Source organism: Anoplopoma fimbria, chromosome 10 (genome assembly GCF_027596085.1).
Source record: "Anoplopoma fimbria isolate UVic2021 breed Golden Eagle Sablefish chromosome 10, Afim_UVic_2022, whole genome shotgun sequence".
Classification (NCBI taxonomy): Eukaryota; Metazoa; Chordata; class Actinopteri; order Perciformes; family Anoplopomatidae; genus Anoplopoma; species Anoplopoma fimbria.
The window spans coordinates 10,459,188-10,472,536 of record NC_072458.1 but is presented as its reverse complement, the minus strand read 5'-3'; the positions used below and the strand labels follow the sequence as shown (position 1 = coordinate 10,472,536).

Here is a 13,349-nt window from a genome sequence, read left to right as displayed (position 1 = left end):
GAGCAACCCACCAACACACAGTCAAACCCCAGATTCACTCTCCAACTCACATTAATTATGCGATTGGCTGCCGTGTTATGGCGGTGTCTCTGTGCTGACTCACGGGTCCCTCGTGTTGTTAGTAACTTTTCCCAAATAGCTTCCTGAAAGCCCAGTGATTCTGGCAACCCATAAATTGTGGATGTTACAATGCCAAGTTATCATATTTGTAATGTGCCTGCATAAACCGCCAGGACTTATTGCGTATCATATTGATGTTGTACATATCTAGGTCTTTGCATTCTTAGTCTTAGTGGTTTACATATCTATGAGGGTTTATTTTACTCTCTCAAGCTCCCATAATCCACTCCTCCTTTTCTCCTTGTTTCCTCTCCACTCCCAACTGCTGCAGTCTCATTTTCCTACTCTGTGCACTTCATAGCACTGCTGGATCCCTGCCATCTGTGCCTGGCCACAGTGTGTATGTATGTATCTGTTGTGCATGTGTGCAGTGTATACCAACGCACACACCTTGGGCTGCGTAGGTCTCTCTGTGTGTGCGAGTGAGTGTTTGAGGGTCGTTAAACTTGCTGAGACAGCCAGGGCAGCACACAGGTTCTCCTGGCTTCACCACAGTTCACTGGGTGAGGAATGGCTTTGCACAATGCCTGCCGTGCTGCCAAGTGGACTAGACTCACTTTATTCTCCCCCTCCCTCCCCCTCTACCTCTCTGTGTCTCTGTCTCTATTAGCTCTAGAACTTTTCTTTTTCCCCAACTTGATTCTCTCTATTTTACCCCAATTTCACGTATTCATCTCTTCTCTTGCTCTCTTTGTCTTTCTCCAGGTAACACCATGATGATCATCGTGGAGAGCATGACAAATGGGAGCTTAGATTCCTTCCTCAGGGTACGTATTTTTTTTTTGTTGTGTTTATGCATTTATCTTAAATGCACATACAAAATCGCTTTTGCTCATTGTCTAATAACAAAATTAAGTCCCGTCATTATCGCCCTTTTCGGAGCCGTTTCACAAACAAGGCATTTTGCTCTAATGATCCTAAATTCACTATTATTATAGTGCAGTCCTGGGGCAGCAGTACTTGTACTTATTACAGTAAAGAGGAAATGCACCATAATTAACAGCACAAATGGAGTGTTTCTGCTGTAAGCTTCTGTAAACTGTTATTGTGCCCCTCTGCTCTGTGAACCACTGCAGCGGGGGTTATAATGATATGAATTAATGGCCTGTTTGCTTTTTATACTCCAAATAAAAGGGATTTAGCTCAGCGAGCACATCATTGTACTGTAGTAACAGATGCGCTGCATTTTCGGATCACTGCATAAATATATATATATACACTCTCCTCTCTTCTTTCATTCATTTTTCATTCACCTTCTCCCTGTTCTTTCCCTTTTCAATGTTCTCTCTTCCTTTCCTTTTGCCTCGCATAACCTCAGAAGCACGAAGGCCAGTTGAGTGTAATGCAGCTGATGGATATGCTGTCTGGTGTGGCATCGGGGATGAAGTACCTCACCGAAATGGGCTTCATCCACAAACGGCTGGCCGCGCACAAGGTGGGAGGAGATGATGGAGGGGATGTGGGTTGCAGAAAACAATTTTTTTCCGGGCCTGCAAACGCTTTTGACAATCACTTGGCTGTAGGTTTTTATTACAGTAATACACGAAGCTGAAAGTGACAAGAGAATACTGCCGGAAATCGTTTTGACACATTTGGGTTTCACTGTGTAGCATCTCCCTAAAAAAGCCCATCTGTCAAAAACACAAATGCGGTGGTTATGTTGAGGAAAAATGACAGACAGCGCAATTTGTTGTTGTAAGCACTTAATTGTCCCTGGTGTGATAACTGATTCACTGAGATTGTTTCCTCTTCAAATGTAACCAATGCTAATTAGTTTTTTCTGCCACTCTCAGGTGCTGGTTAACTCCAACCTGGGCTGCAAGGTGTCTGGCTTCAGACCTCTTCAGGACGACAAGATAGAGGCAATCTACACCTCACTGGTAAGAACAGAACGTAAAACTTTTCATAAAGTTCATGTCTATAATGCATCTTTATAATGTGTATAATCTGCTTATAGCCCTCATAAATATCCCTGCTTCACAACAATAGTCATTGCACATTCCAAGGCATTTTATAATTTTAAGTCAAGTATTATAATGCGTCTTAACTTTTGGTCACTTACCGACATTGTTTTTGACGTATCATAAGGTTATAATTCACATAGTAAGAATACATTAGTATCACTGTTATAACGTAATAAACTGTGATTATAAATTACAATTATTAAATCTATGCAAGAACAACATACAACGGTAAAATACATTTTCACTTATAATAGGGATTATAATGCATAATAAAAATAATACAATGCATGACAACTATGAGATTTATAACACACTAGGATCCTTGCAACAAAAACAATGTCAGTGAGTGACCAGGAATGATGAAGTATTATGATATGCTCATTGTTATAAAACAATATGGATATTTAAGTGTGCGTATTACTATAAGTATACAGTATGCTGATTATAAAGCATTTTAAGTATGTCTTAGAAACACGGTGAAAACTTTTTAGATTCTTTTTTTTTAAGATTCTACTTTCCTAATTAATGACCGTCAAAGTGGAACAAAGCCTGTCGGTGGCAAGTTCACACATGTACAGGCGATATTTTTAATGAGCCTTGGACCGAATGAGAGTTAACACATGTCAGGTTCAGTTGAGGTCTATAATTATGCTCTCGGCAAAAAAAATATATATTTCGGTACTTTATTTCCCTGGATATATTTGGGTTCCACTCAAGGTGAACTCCGCTCCTCTAAAGATTCTTTTGATCTACTGAAAATATGTTCAAAAGCTGTTCAAAGAGAATATTAAAGCTTTAGTTCTACGAACTCTCCACACCCTTTTACTCCATGCCTTACCTACCCGCTTCCTCTCCTACAGCACGGAGGGAAGAGCGTGGTGCTGTGGACTGCTCCAGAGGCCATCCAGTACCATCGCTTCTCCTCGGCCTCAGATGTCTGGAGCTTCGGCATTGTCATGTGGGAGGTCATGTCCTATGGAGAGAGACCCTACTGGGATATGGGCAACCAGGATGTAAGTGTGTGTGTGTATGAGAAAAGCTTAGAGATAGGAGGGTGCTTTTCCATTAATCTCCCCAGTCATGTCCTTTATATTCCTCCCTCCCTTCCTCTTTTATAGAATATCTGCACTTTAGCAATCCCCTCTCTCTCTTCCACCTCTCTCTATCAATGAACTCCGTATTCATGCCCAGCTAGGATCTTATTAAGAGAAAGCCAAGAAGCCACAGTACCTCTGAAAGCTTTTGCCGGGCCTAAGTCCCCCTCTTTAAGTCTGCATCAGCTCCATGACCAATCCTGTTTTCTCTTAAGGACGCATTGACCCCCTTCTAGATGGCCTCCGCCTGTCCCAGAGCGCCATCCTGGTCTTAAAAGTGTTAAAAATCCCTCTGGAAAAAACTCATTCATGTGAATGTTAAGGGTTGAAGAGATTGACCAGTCGACGGGACACTGCTGCTTGTCACTAGAAACCTATAATTACCAAGTCCATGTGGGTGGGTGCTCGATTTTGCTGGCGTCACTCCTACCTCTTTGTCCTTCACAAAAAAATAAAAGGTTGTTTTTATTTGACTTTGTGCAGGAAGTCATGCTTGTAAAGTGCAGTTGAAAGCGTGACGCAAGGCTGCTAAAGAGGCAAGAGAACAGATTATTCTTAGAGACTATGTTTTCTTTTTATTAAAGCAGAGGACACACAGGGCTCTCTCAAATGACTGGCATCAGAAAATAATGCCTCTTCTGCAAGTGCATAGTTCAAAATCAGCAGATTATCAGCATGTTTCTCTTTTTGAATGTCCAAAATTGATATGCACGAGTTATTCAGCGGGCACAAGAATAGCTTTTATTATTTTTTCACTGGTGCCCTTTCACCAAGCAGGAGAAACTTTCCTCTCAGCCCTTGTTCATATTATCAAACTTTCCAATTGAGAGGCCAAAGGTCAAGCTTGTAGAGCGCCAGGGATATCAATCCACTTTAAATTGATACATTATATCATAACGGAATTGTTGGTCGGCCTGTCCACCTGTGATCCGTCGTGCCCTTTACCTACCGGCTTTGATTAAATGGAAAATGTCAAACGCTGAAAAGCATTTTATGAATGCTCTTTAGTGAGATAGGAGCTTAAGGGGCTCAGAGGATGGTGGAGTGGGGCGCCGCGTGGGCAGGTAGAGAGAAGAAAGAGTGTTTTAGGAAATAATGCCGCTGACGGATGTCATTTCTGTGATTATGCCTCGACTATTTCCTCCTTTCAGGAGATTGTATCTCTTAGAGTGATGCAGGAGGAGGACGTATCGCATGTCCCTGGATATACGGAGAGAAAATCTCTTGCGAGGTGTTGCAGTGAATGGTTTTTGAATGTGGACAACATTAGTTTGATGGAGGAGCGAGAAACATTGAGGAAGTCTGGAGGGATGCTTTTCATGCTCTGCTATTTGAAGACAGGGTTAGATCAAAAATGCTGAGCTGAAATGAATAATTTTGTCTGACTCATTGTATTTAGTAGCTTATCTTTTAGAGTGGGTCAGGTATAAGAAAATACAGGCTCTTGTTGTTTGTTTCGTCGCTTTAATTCTCTTCTGTGTTTTTTTTTTTTTATCCACCGGCAGACAATATATTGTGATATAGGAAATTAAAAGTAAAATTGTCTGCTGATAACAGCCCAACTATTGTGATATCCCATCAAATATCCTGTGAAGTGACACTGAGGCATTGAATATCCTGTCAAGTGACCTTTCAATCTGCAGACAAAGTCAGTCAGTCAGCCCCAGCACTAGCTGCCCACTCTGTATGGTTCTAGATTTTTTTTTTATTGTAGTTGTAGTTAGTTGAGACATCGCTGCATATTTGGAGTCAGCTCATATTGTGTAGGTTAGCAGTATCTGTCTGTGAAATTCCGTTTATTTTGCAGTTGCTGCTGGCTCGCAAGGTGACCTTAAAGCATGCTGCCTCCAAATAAGTTAAATTAGCTAAAAGCGAAACAATGCAATGGAACATTGTAGGTGTTGTAATTAGTGACAAGAGAAAAATGAAAGCACCAGCACTTTTCTTCTCTTATTTATCAATGTAGGACGTGTTCTGTCCAAAGGCTTCTATTCTTGGCAACTAAGCCACTGTAAATGAGAAAAAAAGCTTTTAAATACCTTACTCAACTTTTTAAAGTAGGACAAAACTTTTTTAATTCTTATTCACCTTCCCCGTCCTGCCCTACCAGTCACACATTGGGAATTAATCCAATTACAAGTATTGTATATTCACAACACTAATTTGATGTTATCTAGCCTGATATAATTGTTTACCCACGTCTGCATGTCCTGTAGGTGATCAAGGCCATCGAGGACGGCTTCAGGCTGCCGGCTCCCGTTAACTGCCCCCCACATCTCCATCAGCTGATGCTGGACTGTTGGCAAAAGGAGAGGACAGAGAGGCCCAGCTTCAGCCAGATCCACTCAGCCCTCAGCAAGAGCATCCGCTCCCCTGATGGCATTGGCTCCTCCACGTTGGCACGCAGGTATGGTCTGGTAGTACATCAGCTCAGTAAATGGATGGCTGTATGCGTTAATTTCAACAGATTTCCTATCACCGTGCAATCAACCCCATGTCTTCTTCTCCAGAACCCTGAGTTCATCCATCACGATAGCAGAGAGGCCTCTGCCTTCCTTCCCATCCTTTAACTCGGTGGGAGAGTGGCTGGACGCGGTGGACATGGGCCGATACAAGGACAACTTCACTGCTGCAGGATACTGCTACTTGGAGTCTGTGGCACGAATGACTGTACAGTAAGTGGCTTTACATGACTATCACCTTTGATTTCCTGTTTAAGTAAGACAAGAAGAGAACAGATCCTTAAAAAAGATAAATATTCTTGCTTCTCAATTCTGAAGATTTGCTACTTTTGTGTCTAATCTAATGCACTGTTTTGTTGTGTAAGTGGCAACAAAACCCCCCCCAGCATTTTATGACATCACTGTGGGCTTCAGGAAAGTATTATGGGACTTTTTCCTAAATCATTTTTAACCAACAATTAAATAAGATTAGATTAATAATTTGTTGCATCCCTAAAATAAGGTAAATATACTGTATAATGGATACATTTTTAAGATGAAATGCTATAAGGACATCTCTAAATTGTTAACTAAAGCCATATCCCCACAGGACTAGTATTACCAGTGGACCTCGTGTGATTCCCATGGTATAATAGCAATCTGTATTTTACTCGGATTTACTGACAACGTCCCCAGACTTGATGTCAAGGCTCTGCATAACATCTGCTTATATTGAAGACAATAAACAATATAATTTATATCCAATATTATAAATATAATTGTATAACATAGGCCTATTTATGTTTATGTGTATTCACAACAACCTTCTGTTTTGGTGCCCATGAGTATCGGTGTGCTTTGTTGCAAATTGAGCCTCTTGAATTTGCACCGAAAATGCGGTCATAACTTTACTTTATAATTTCCTTCATTATTTAGACAGGTTTTAAGGCAGGGAAAACAAAAAACTAAACCGCAGAGATGCAGATTTGCACAGGTCTAAAATCAACACGAGGAGCTCCTCAATTATTACAAATGACTATTTGACCCCAGGTAATACTAGTCACGTGCAAATAAGGTTTAAGGAAATAGCACAGCCAAAACTATTTCTAACAAATGGAAACTCAATGCAGCAAATACATGGCATCGGTCGTGTTAGATTTCTTAATTTCTGGTCAATTACACTTTCAAGAAATTCAAATTTATTTATAAGGAGCAACTCAAAACAGCTCGAAAACTTGTTGCATGATACCAATGGCTTTAACTTCACACCTTGTTGCAGTCATGTAGAGGTGTACTGCTGGCTGTGTCAGTACACTATGACATCACTGTTGGGTGAGGTTATAGGGGGCAACAGAGGATATCACTAAACTGCCTGTGTATTGTCTGATAGATTTATTAAAATCATTACTGTCATTGCTCATAGAAAAATAATTAAAATGAATTTCATTCATCTTCCGTAATCGCTTATCCATTTAAGGGTCGCGGGGATGCTGGAGCCGATCTCAGCTGTCAATGGGCGAAGGGCAGGGTACACCCAGGACAGGTCGCCAGCCTATCACAAGGCTGACATATAGAGACAAACAACCACTCACGCTCACATTCAATATAATAATAATAATAATAATTAAAATTCCCATGCATAAACCACATACAGATACAGTATATACGGCAATAGAAGGGTTAATGAAGAGGAATCTTCATTTGTTTTGTGTGGGTATTTTTATATGGATGGATCAATTTTAGGAGTGCTTATGGTTAGAATGTTTCATGTTTTATCGAAAACGTGTCACACAGCCCAACCAATGATGTACAGTCCAATAAATGTATCTTCTTTTCTTTTTTTCTCTCTCTCTCCACAGAGATGTATTGAGTCTCGGCATCACTTCCCTTGAGCACCAGAAGCTGATTCTGGCTGCCATCCAGACCCTCAGAGCCCAGGTCATCCAAATGCACGGCCGCGGTGTGCAGGTCTAACATCAGTAGACACGCCTACTCTCCCACTGCTGCTGCAGACCCACACGTCTGTGCAGACGGATGATGGCCTAGAGAAGAGGAGGGCTGGAGAGAGAGAGAGAAAGAGAGAGACCTAATCCAAACTAAAGGAAAGATGAGCAGATCTTCCAGCTCAACTGCACTCTATCTACTCCTCTTTCCCACGCTTCCTCATGCCTTCCTTGATTCCTTACTTCCTTTTTTCTATGAATGCCCTCACAGCCGAGCGATGTTCCTGTCGTGTTTGCAGAGGAGTGATGTCACCTGACTTTTTCTTTTGTGACCTCTATCTGCATTTCAATACCTGTGTTGGCTCCACCTCACTGGCTCTGGATCAGTGCGTTAAGACAAATTAAAATTGTCTCAAGCAGGACGGGCTCTGTCTGAAGATGACCTCTTAGCAGGAGGCCGACATGGATGTAGTAGACTGCAAAAACGCTGGTTATGGGCTGGGCCGCAAAAACATTAACTTTTTGGATGGACTTTCCCTTTACCACAGCATTGATACTATAAAAACTATATGTCGCCAAAGCCAGGAGCAATTGTACTGATCCTGGAACGAATTACTCTCCCTACAGAACTGGCACAGCTGATTCAAGCAGGAACGGATTTACCTAGCGATACAGAATCATATCATTGTACGAAAGAAACATGTTTAAACATGGCTGCAGTAGCTTTAGAAGACTGTGCTGGCCCATGACGAGGGTCTAGCTTGTAAGAGTGAGGTGGCGAGAATTGGATGAGCCCTTAAAAAGGCTAAATGAGACCGGGCTGTCGTACAGTACAGTCCTATAGACAGTATATAAAGTGGGCTGAACTGATGAAGACAGCTACCGTAGGTTATGGGTGATGATATACTGTACTTTTAAGAATGTCAACCTGTGTTTTTTATTTATTTCATTGGGGCTGCTGATGGTTAAACAAAAGCTGCAAGATACAATTGTAAAGGTTGAAAATGTGTGTTTGATTGTTCATTGATTTGTGATGTGTTGTCTGTTTCACTATCCTCAATCATGGTTTTAGTTTTATTTCCTTAATATACAGTTATTTGTTTTTGCATTTAAAACATCTAACTTTCCCTTTAGCCTGCTGGATGTCATCTCGGTAACATAATCCTCCTCTCCAAAGCCTCTCTCACTACCAGGTTTAGTACACTGTATTGAGCACGGGCCACCTCTGGAAGATGGCCGGTTTCATATATTTATTTAAGTTTAAAGACTGTAACACAAACCTCTGTAGAAAAAAGGGTTGGGAGGGTTTATTTAACTTATAGCATTTTAAAAAAAAAAAAAAAAGAAAGTCAAGCTATGGAGCTGTGTCCTCTTGTTTTTTTTTCTGTTTAGTTGATTTTTTTTATATGACTAAGTTTATATCTTAACAAATTAGAGTTGTTTGTATACAGGAAGTGAGAGGAACACTGGAGGGTTTTTACTGTCAGTACACAGTATCTGTGTATTCTTGAACACTGGAGTTGGTACAGTTAAGTTGAGGTCCATTATCATTGGATTTGCTGTATACATTACAGTGTGTGTGTGTGTGCGTGTGTGTGTGTGTGTGTGTGTGTGTGTGTGTTGCAGTAAGGACACAGTATTAAGGAATGTCTAATGGACTTTTTTCCCCCTCTTTGTTGCCGTTGGATTATCATGTTTGATTTTACGTTGCTGTGAATATCATGCTCTGCCATACAACACTTTTGTTTTTAGTTTTTTCCCAGATTACTCCTAAAATTCTCTCTGTACAGTGATCTGCCCCTGCCTTTTCTTAACCAATTCTATTCTGGAGACTTAAAGGAGGAAGTTTATCGGCGCATTATTTGATTATCATACATTTTCACAAAGGAAGGTACATACATTTTTGACTGGAATATTGTTACTGTTTTTTAATTGGTACAGATTTTTCATTTTTATCCTTATTCTCCCCTCGCTGTAACCGTTTTGTCAAATAAGTAAACTCGTATGTCCTTATTGATGCTATCACACACATGTTAACAAATAAAGAAACACTCCGATCGTCCCTTTGAGACACACACACACACACACACACACACACACACACACACACACACACACACACACACACACACACACACACACACACACACACACACACACAAGACTACAAAGACGTACACATACACACCACAAACTGGACCTCGTCACCACGATGAATGAAACTTTCACATCTCTATCCCCCTCTCTGTTACTGTGACCATTATGATATGTGTTTAATACTGTAAATATGTATTTGAAAATGCTAAATCTATTTTTATAATTTGTTTGAAGAACAATGTGTTGAATATAATATATGCTCACTGTGTAAGGGTATCATTTGTTTGAATTTAGGGCCATAGCCAAGAAACGCTGGTGTTTGGAATATAAAACTGGAAAAAAAAGTATCTTCTTTTTGTTAGTTTTTTGATGATTTTTACCTGTTAAAATAAAATCTGATGGCTGTTGCAATATTGAAACGTGTTATTAAAAAATCTCCAATACAGGCAAATGTTTTTCTCCTTGTCTTTTGTTATAGGATTGAGTGTTAACCTTAAAACTTAGTCCACAATACTACAACCAAACTGATACTCAATTTTTGAGGCCGATATTTGAGGGTTTAAAAAAAAGCAATAATTGAACATAATTTAATTTTGTTCAAAGATATGTACTGAGCAAGTTATTTTAATGTTTAAATTGAACTTGTCAGGGCCTATTGGTGGACAAACTATTTAATGGCTACCTTTCAAAATTTATTCTAAAGTATTTTTGGGTTTGATTCTGCACTGATACTTCCTGTTACATATTGGCTGATTTACACTTATGACTTCATATCAGCAAAAAGATCACCGAATATATAGGTCTAGCAATACCACATATGACGTCACAGTTAAAAAGGATTAGAAGAATTACTATGATAAATGAAGTAATTCTATGAAAATATTTTTAATTTACCTTTACTCTGACCAAAGTTCAGATGTTTGGCATAGACATTTTTACGGCAGAAGAACCCCAAAAATAATTCGGTTTCAGAATGTATTATCTAAAACATTTTAAATCACTTTTTTTAATCATATTATCTGTCTCTCCTTGAAAGTGTACTGTATAGCCGTCTAAAGAGAAAGTTAAACCAAAGTGTGATTATTGCAATACAATATGTGACTATTTTTCCAAAATACTATGCTGACTTTTTTTCGAAATACTATACTATGATCTTTATTTCTATACTATACTATGACTTGTTGAACTTTTTTCAACGTACTATGCCATGACAATTTTCAATATACTATACTATGAATTTTTTCCGTATATACTATACTATGACTTTTTTCCATATATACTATACTCTGACTTTTTTCCATATATACTATACTATGACTTTTTTCGACACAACTTATTGTCAACTTTGTTCAACATAATAAACTGTGACTTTTTTATCGACTTTTTTCGACAAACCATAACATGAAATTTTTCACTTTTTACGAAATACTATACTATGATTTTTTTGTCTACTTTGTTCGACATACTATGCTATGATTTTTTTGACAAACTATATTATGTTTTTTTGTCACATCTAGATAGTATATCGTTGTATTATATACTATACTATGACTTTTTTCTACTTTTTTCAACATACCAAACTATGATTCTGTTCGACATACTATACTATGACTTTTCTTCGACTTTTTGAGACTTACTATACTATGACTTTTTGTCGACTTTTTACCACATACTTAATTTACTTTTTTTCGACTTTGTTTGACATACTAATCTATTACTTTTTTATCAACTTCTTTCGACGTACTATACTATGATATTTTTCACTTTTTACGACATACTTTACTATGACTTTTTCCACTTTTTTCAACATAATATACTATGACTTTTTTCGACCTACTATACTATGACTTTTCTTCGACTTTTTCGACATACTATACTGTGGCTTTTTAAAAAACTTTTTCCAACATACTATATTATGACTTTTTGTCGACCTTTAACCACATTCTATACTATGACTTTTTTAGTACTTTTTTCGACAAACTATACAAAGAACTTTCTTCTACACACACCATACAATTACTTTTTTTGATTTTTTTGACAAACAATACGATGACTTTTTTAGGCTTTTCTCGAAATACAATACTATGACTTTTTTTTTCTTTTGACATACTATAATATCACTTTTGGGACTTTTTTCGACATGCTAAACTATGACTTTATTCAACATTTTATATTATGACCTTATTGACTTTTATCAACATATGACTGTTTTCTTACATACCATACTATTACTTTTTTTACAAAATATATAATTACTTTTTTTCGACATACAATACTATGACTTTTTTTTCGATATACCATACTATTACTTTTTTTTTTCTTTGACATACTATAGTATAGCTTTTTGGACTTTTTTCGACATAATATACTAGGAATTTCCGGACGTTTTCGACATATTGTATGAATTATATGACTTTTTTTTACATATTTTACTATGACTTTTCTTGTCGTTTTCTTCGACATACTATACCAAGACTTTTTTTTTTCTTTTTTTTGACACACTATACTATGACTTTTCTGATTTTTTTACATACGATACTATGACCTTTTCTTAGCCGCTTTTGACAGAATAGTACAAGATTTTTTCTACTTTTCCCAACATACTAGACTAATACTATTCACAACTTTTTTTTTTTACTTTTTTCTTAATACTATATTTACCCTGTCTATTGGAAAACCCGGCACAACATAAAACTTGAGCCTATCCTCTTCCCTGCTCCCAAGAACCACCAGCAACCAGGAATATGCAGCCCTTTAATAGTTTATTTAAAACTCGCAGCTTCAGAGTGTTTTAACAGCAAAACAATAAACAAAATTAATTAATTAATGAAAATATCTACTCAAATAATGAAACAAAAGGCAAGTTGCTGACCTAATACCTAAAAGGAAAACAGGAGAAATGGGCTAACCAAAATGCTAACCAGACTTACCAATCCTGGTCTGTTTATGTCAATTGACAGAATATGAACATTTCACAGAGAACATGCTGACTGGCATTTTTGCTGGAAGGCAAGAGAAGAGAGTCCCGCAGGGGCCGAGGGAAGCCGGCATCTTGAACCTCAAACGCTGAGGCTGGAACCAATCAGCTCCCGGGAACTACCTACACACCCACACAAGAGCAATCATCCAGTCAGCCCATCTGTTAAGCTCACCTGCAGCCCATCACAAACATGCACCACAGCAGAGAGAGAGAGAGAGAGAGAGAAGAGAGAGAGATCAACAACACAACACAGAACATGAGAGCATCATGTTGTCAACTGTGGTCATACAACCTCTGGTTGGTTACCATACTATGATGTTTTTTTGACATACTGTACTATGTTTTTTTTTACTGTTTTTCCGACACACTATACTTTCAAAACTATTTTTGACATACATAATATGTTTTTTTTTTACATACTATACTATTATTTATTTTGCTTCTTTTGACATACTGTTCTACATTACCAAATGGCAGGTTGTTATTGCTGTGAACGTAGTGTGTGTACAGTTTAGGCTGTTGGTGAATTTACGCAACTCTTCAAGAAACTGGCCTACATTCTATGTCTTTCTTGTCACCTGCTGATAAAAGTGAATGGGGTTAGCGCCAAAGTTAGCCACAACCTCAGCTCAGGCTTGCTTAGGTTCGCCAAGTTTTGAGCTATCCATCTGAAATGTATGCCTCCCTTTAAAAAGCCATTCACAGTAGAT

The 13,349-nt window shown here is 38.3% G+C and overlaps 1 protein-coding gene across 2 annotated transcripts in view; it reads left to right on the top strand.

Moving 5' to 3' along the window:
• Window positions 1–7,593, top strand: part of LOC129096804 (ephrin type-A receptor 7-like) — a 155,311-nt gene extending 147,718 nt beyond the window's left edge. The window contains exons 12-18 of one of the 2 annotated variants that reach the window (XM_054605457.1): window positions 826–887; window positions 1,439–1,555; window positions 1,914–2,000; window positions 2,945–3,097; window positions 5,395–5,585; window positions 5,689–5,853; window positions 7,479–7,593. In XM_054605457.1, coding sequence (XP_054461432.1) covers window positions 826–887; window positions 1,439–1,555; window positions 1,914–2,000; window positions 2,945–3,097; window positions 5,395–5,585; window positions 5,689–5,853; window positions 7,479–7,593 — 890 coding nt within the window. Of the gene's footprint in view, window positions 1–825; window positions 888–1,438; window positions 1,556–1,913; window positions 2,001–2,944; window positions 3,098–5,394; window positions 5,607–5,688; window positions 5,854–7,478 lie in introns of both variants that reach the window. The other variant, XM_054605458.1, reaches the window with a different exon arrangement.
• The last annotated feature ends 5,756 nt before the right edge of the window (window positions 7,594–13,349 follow it).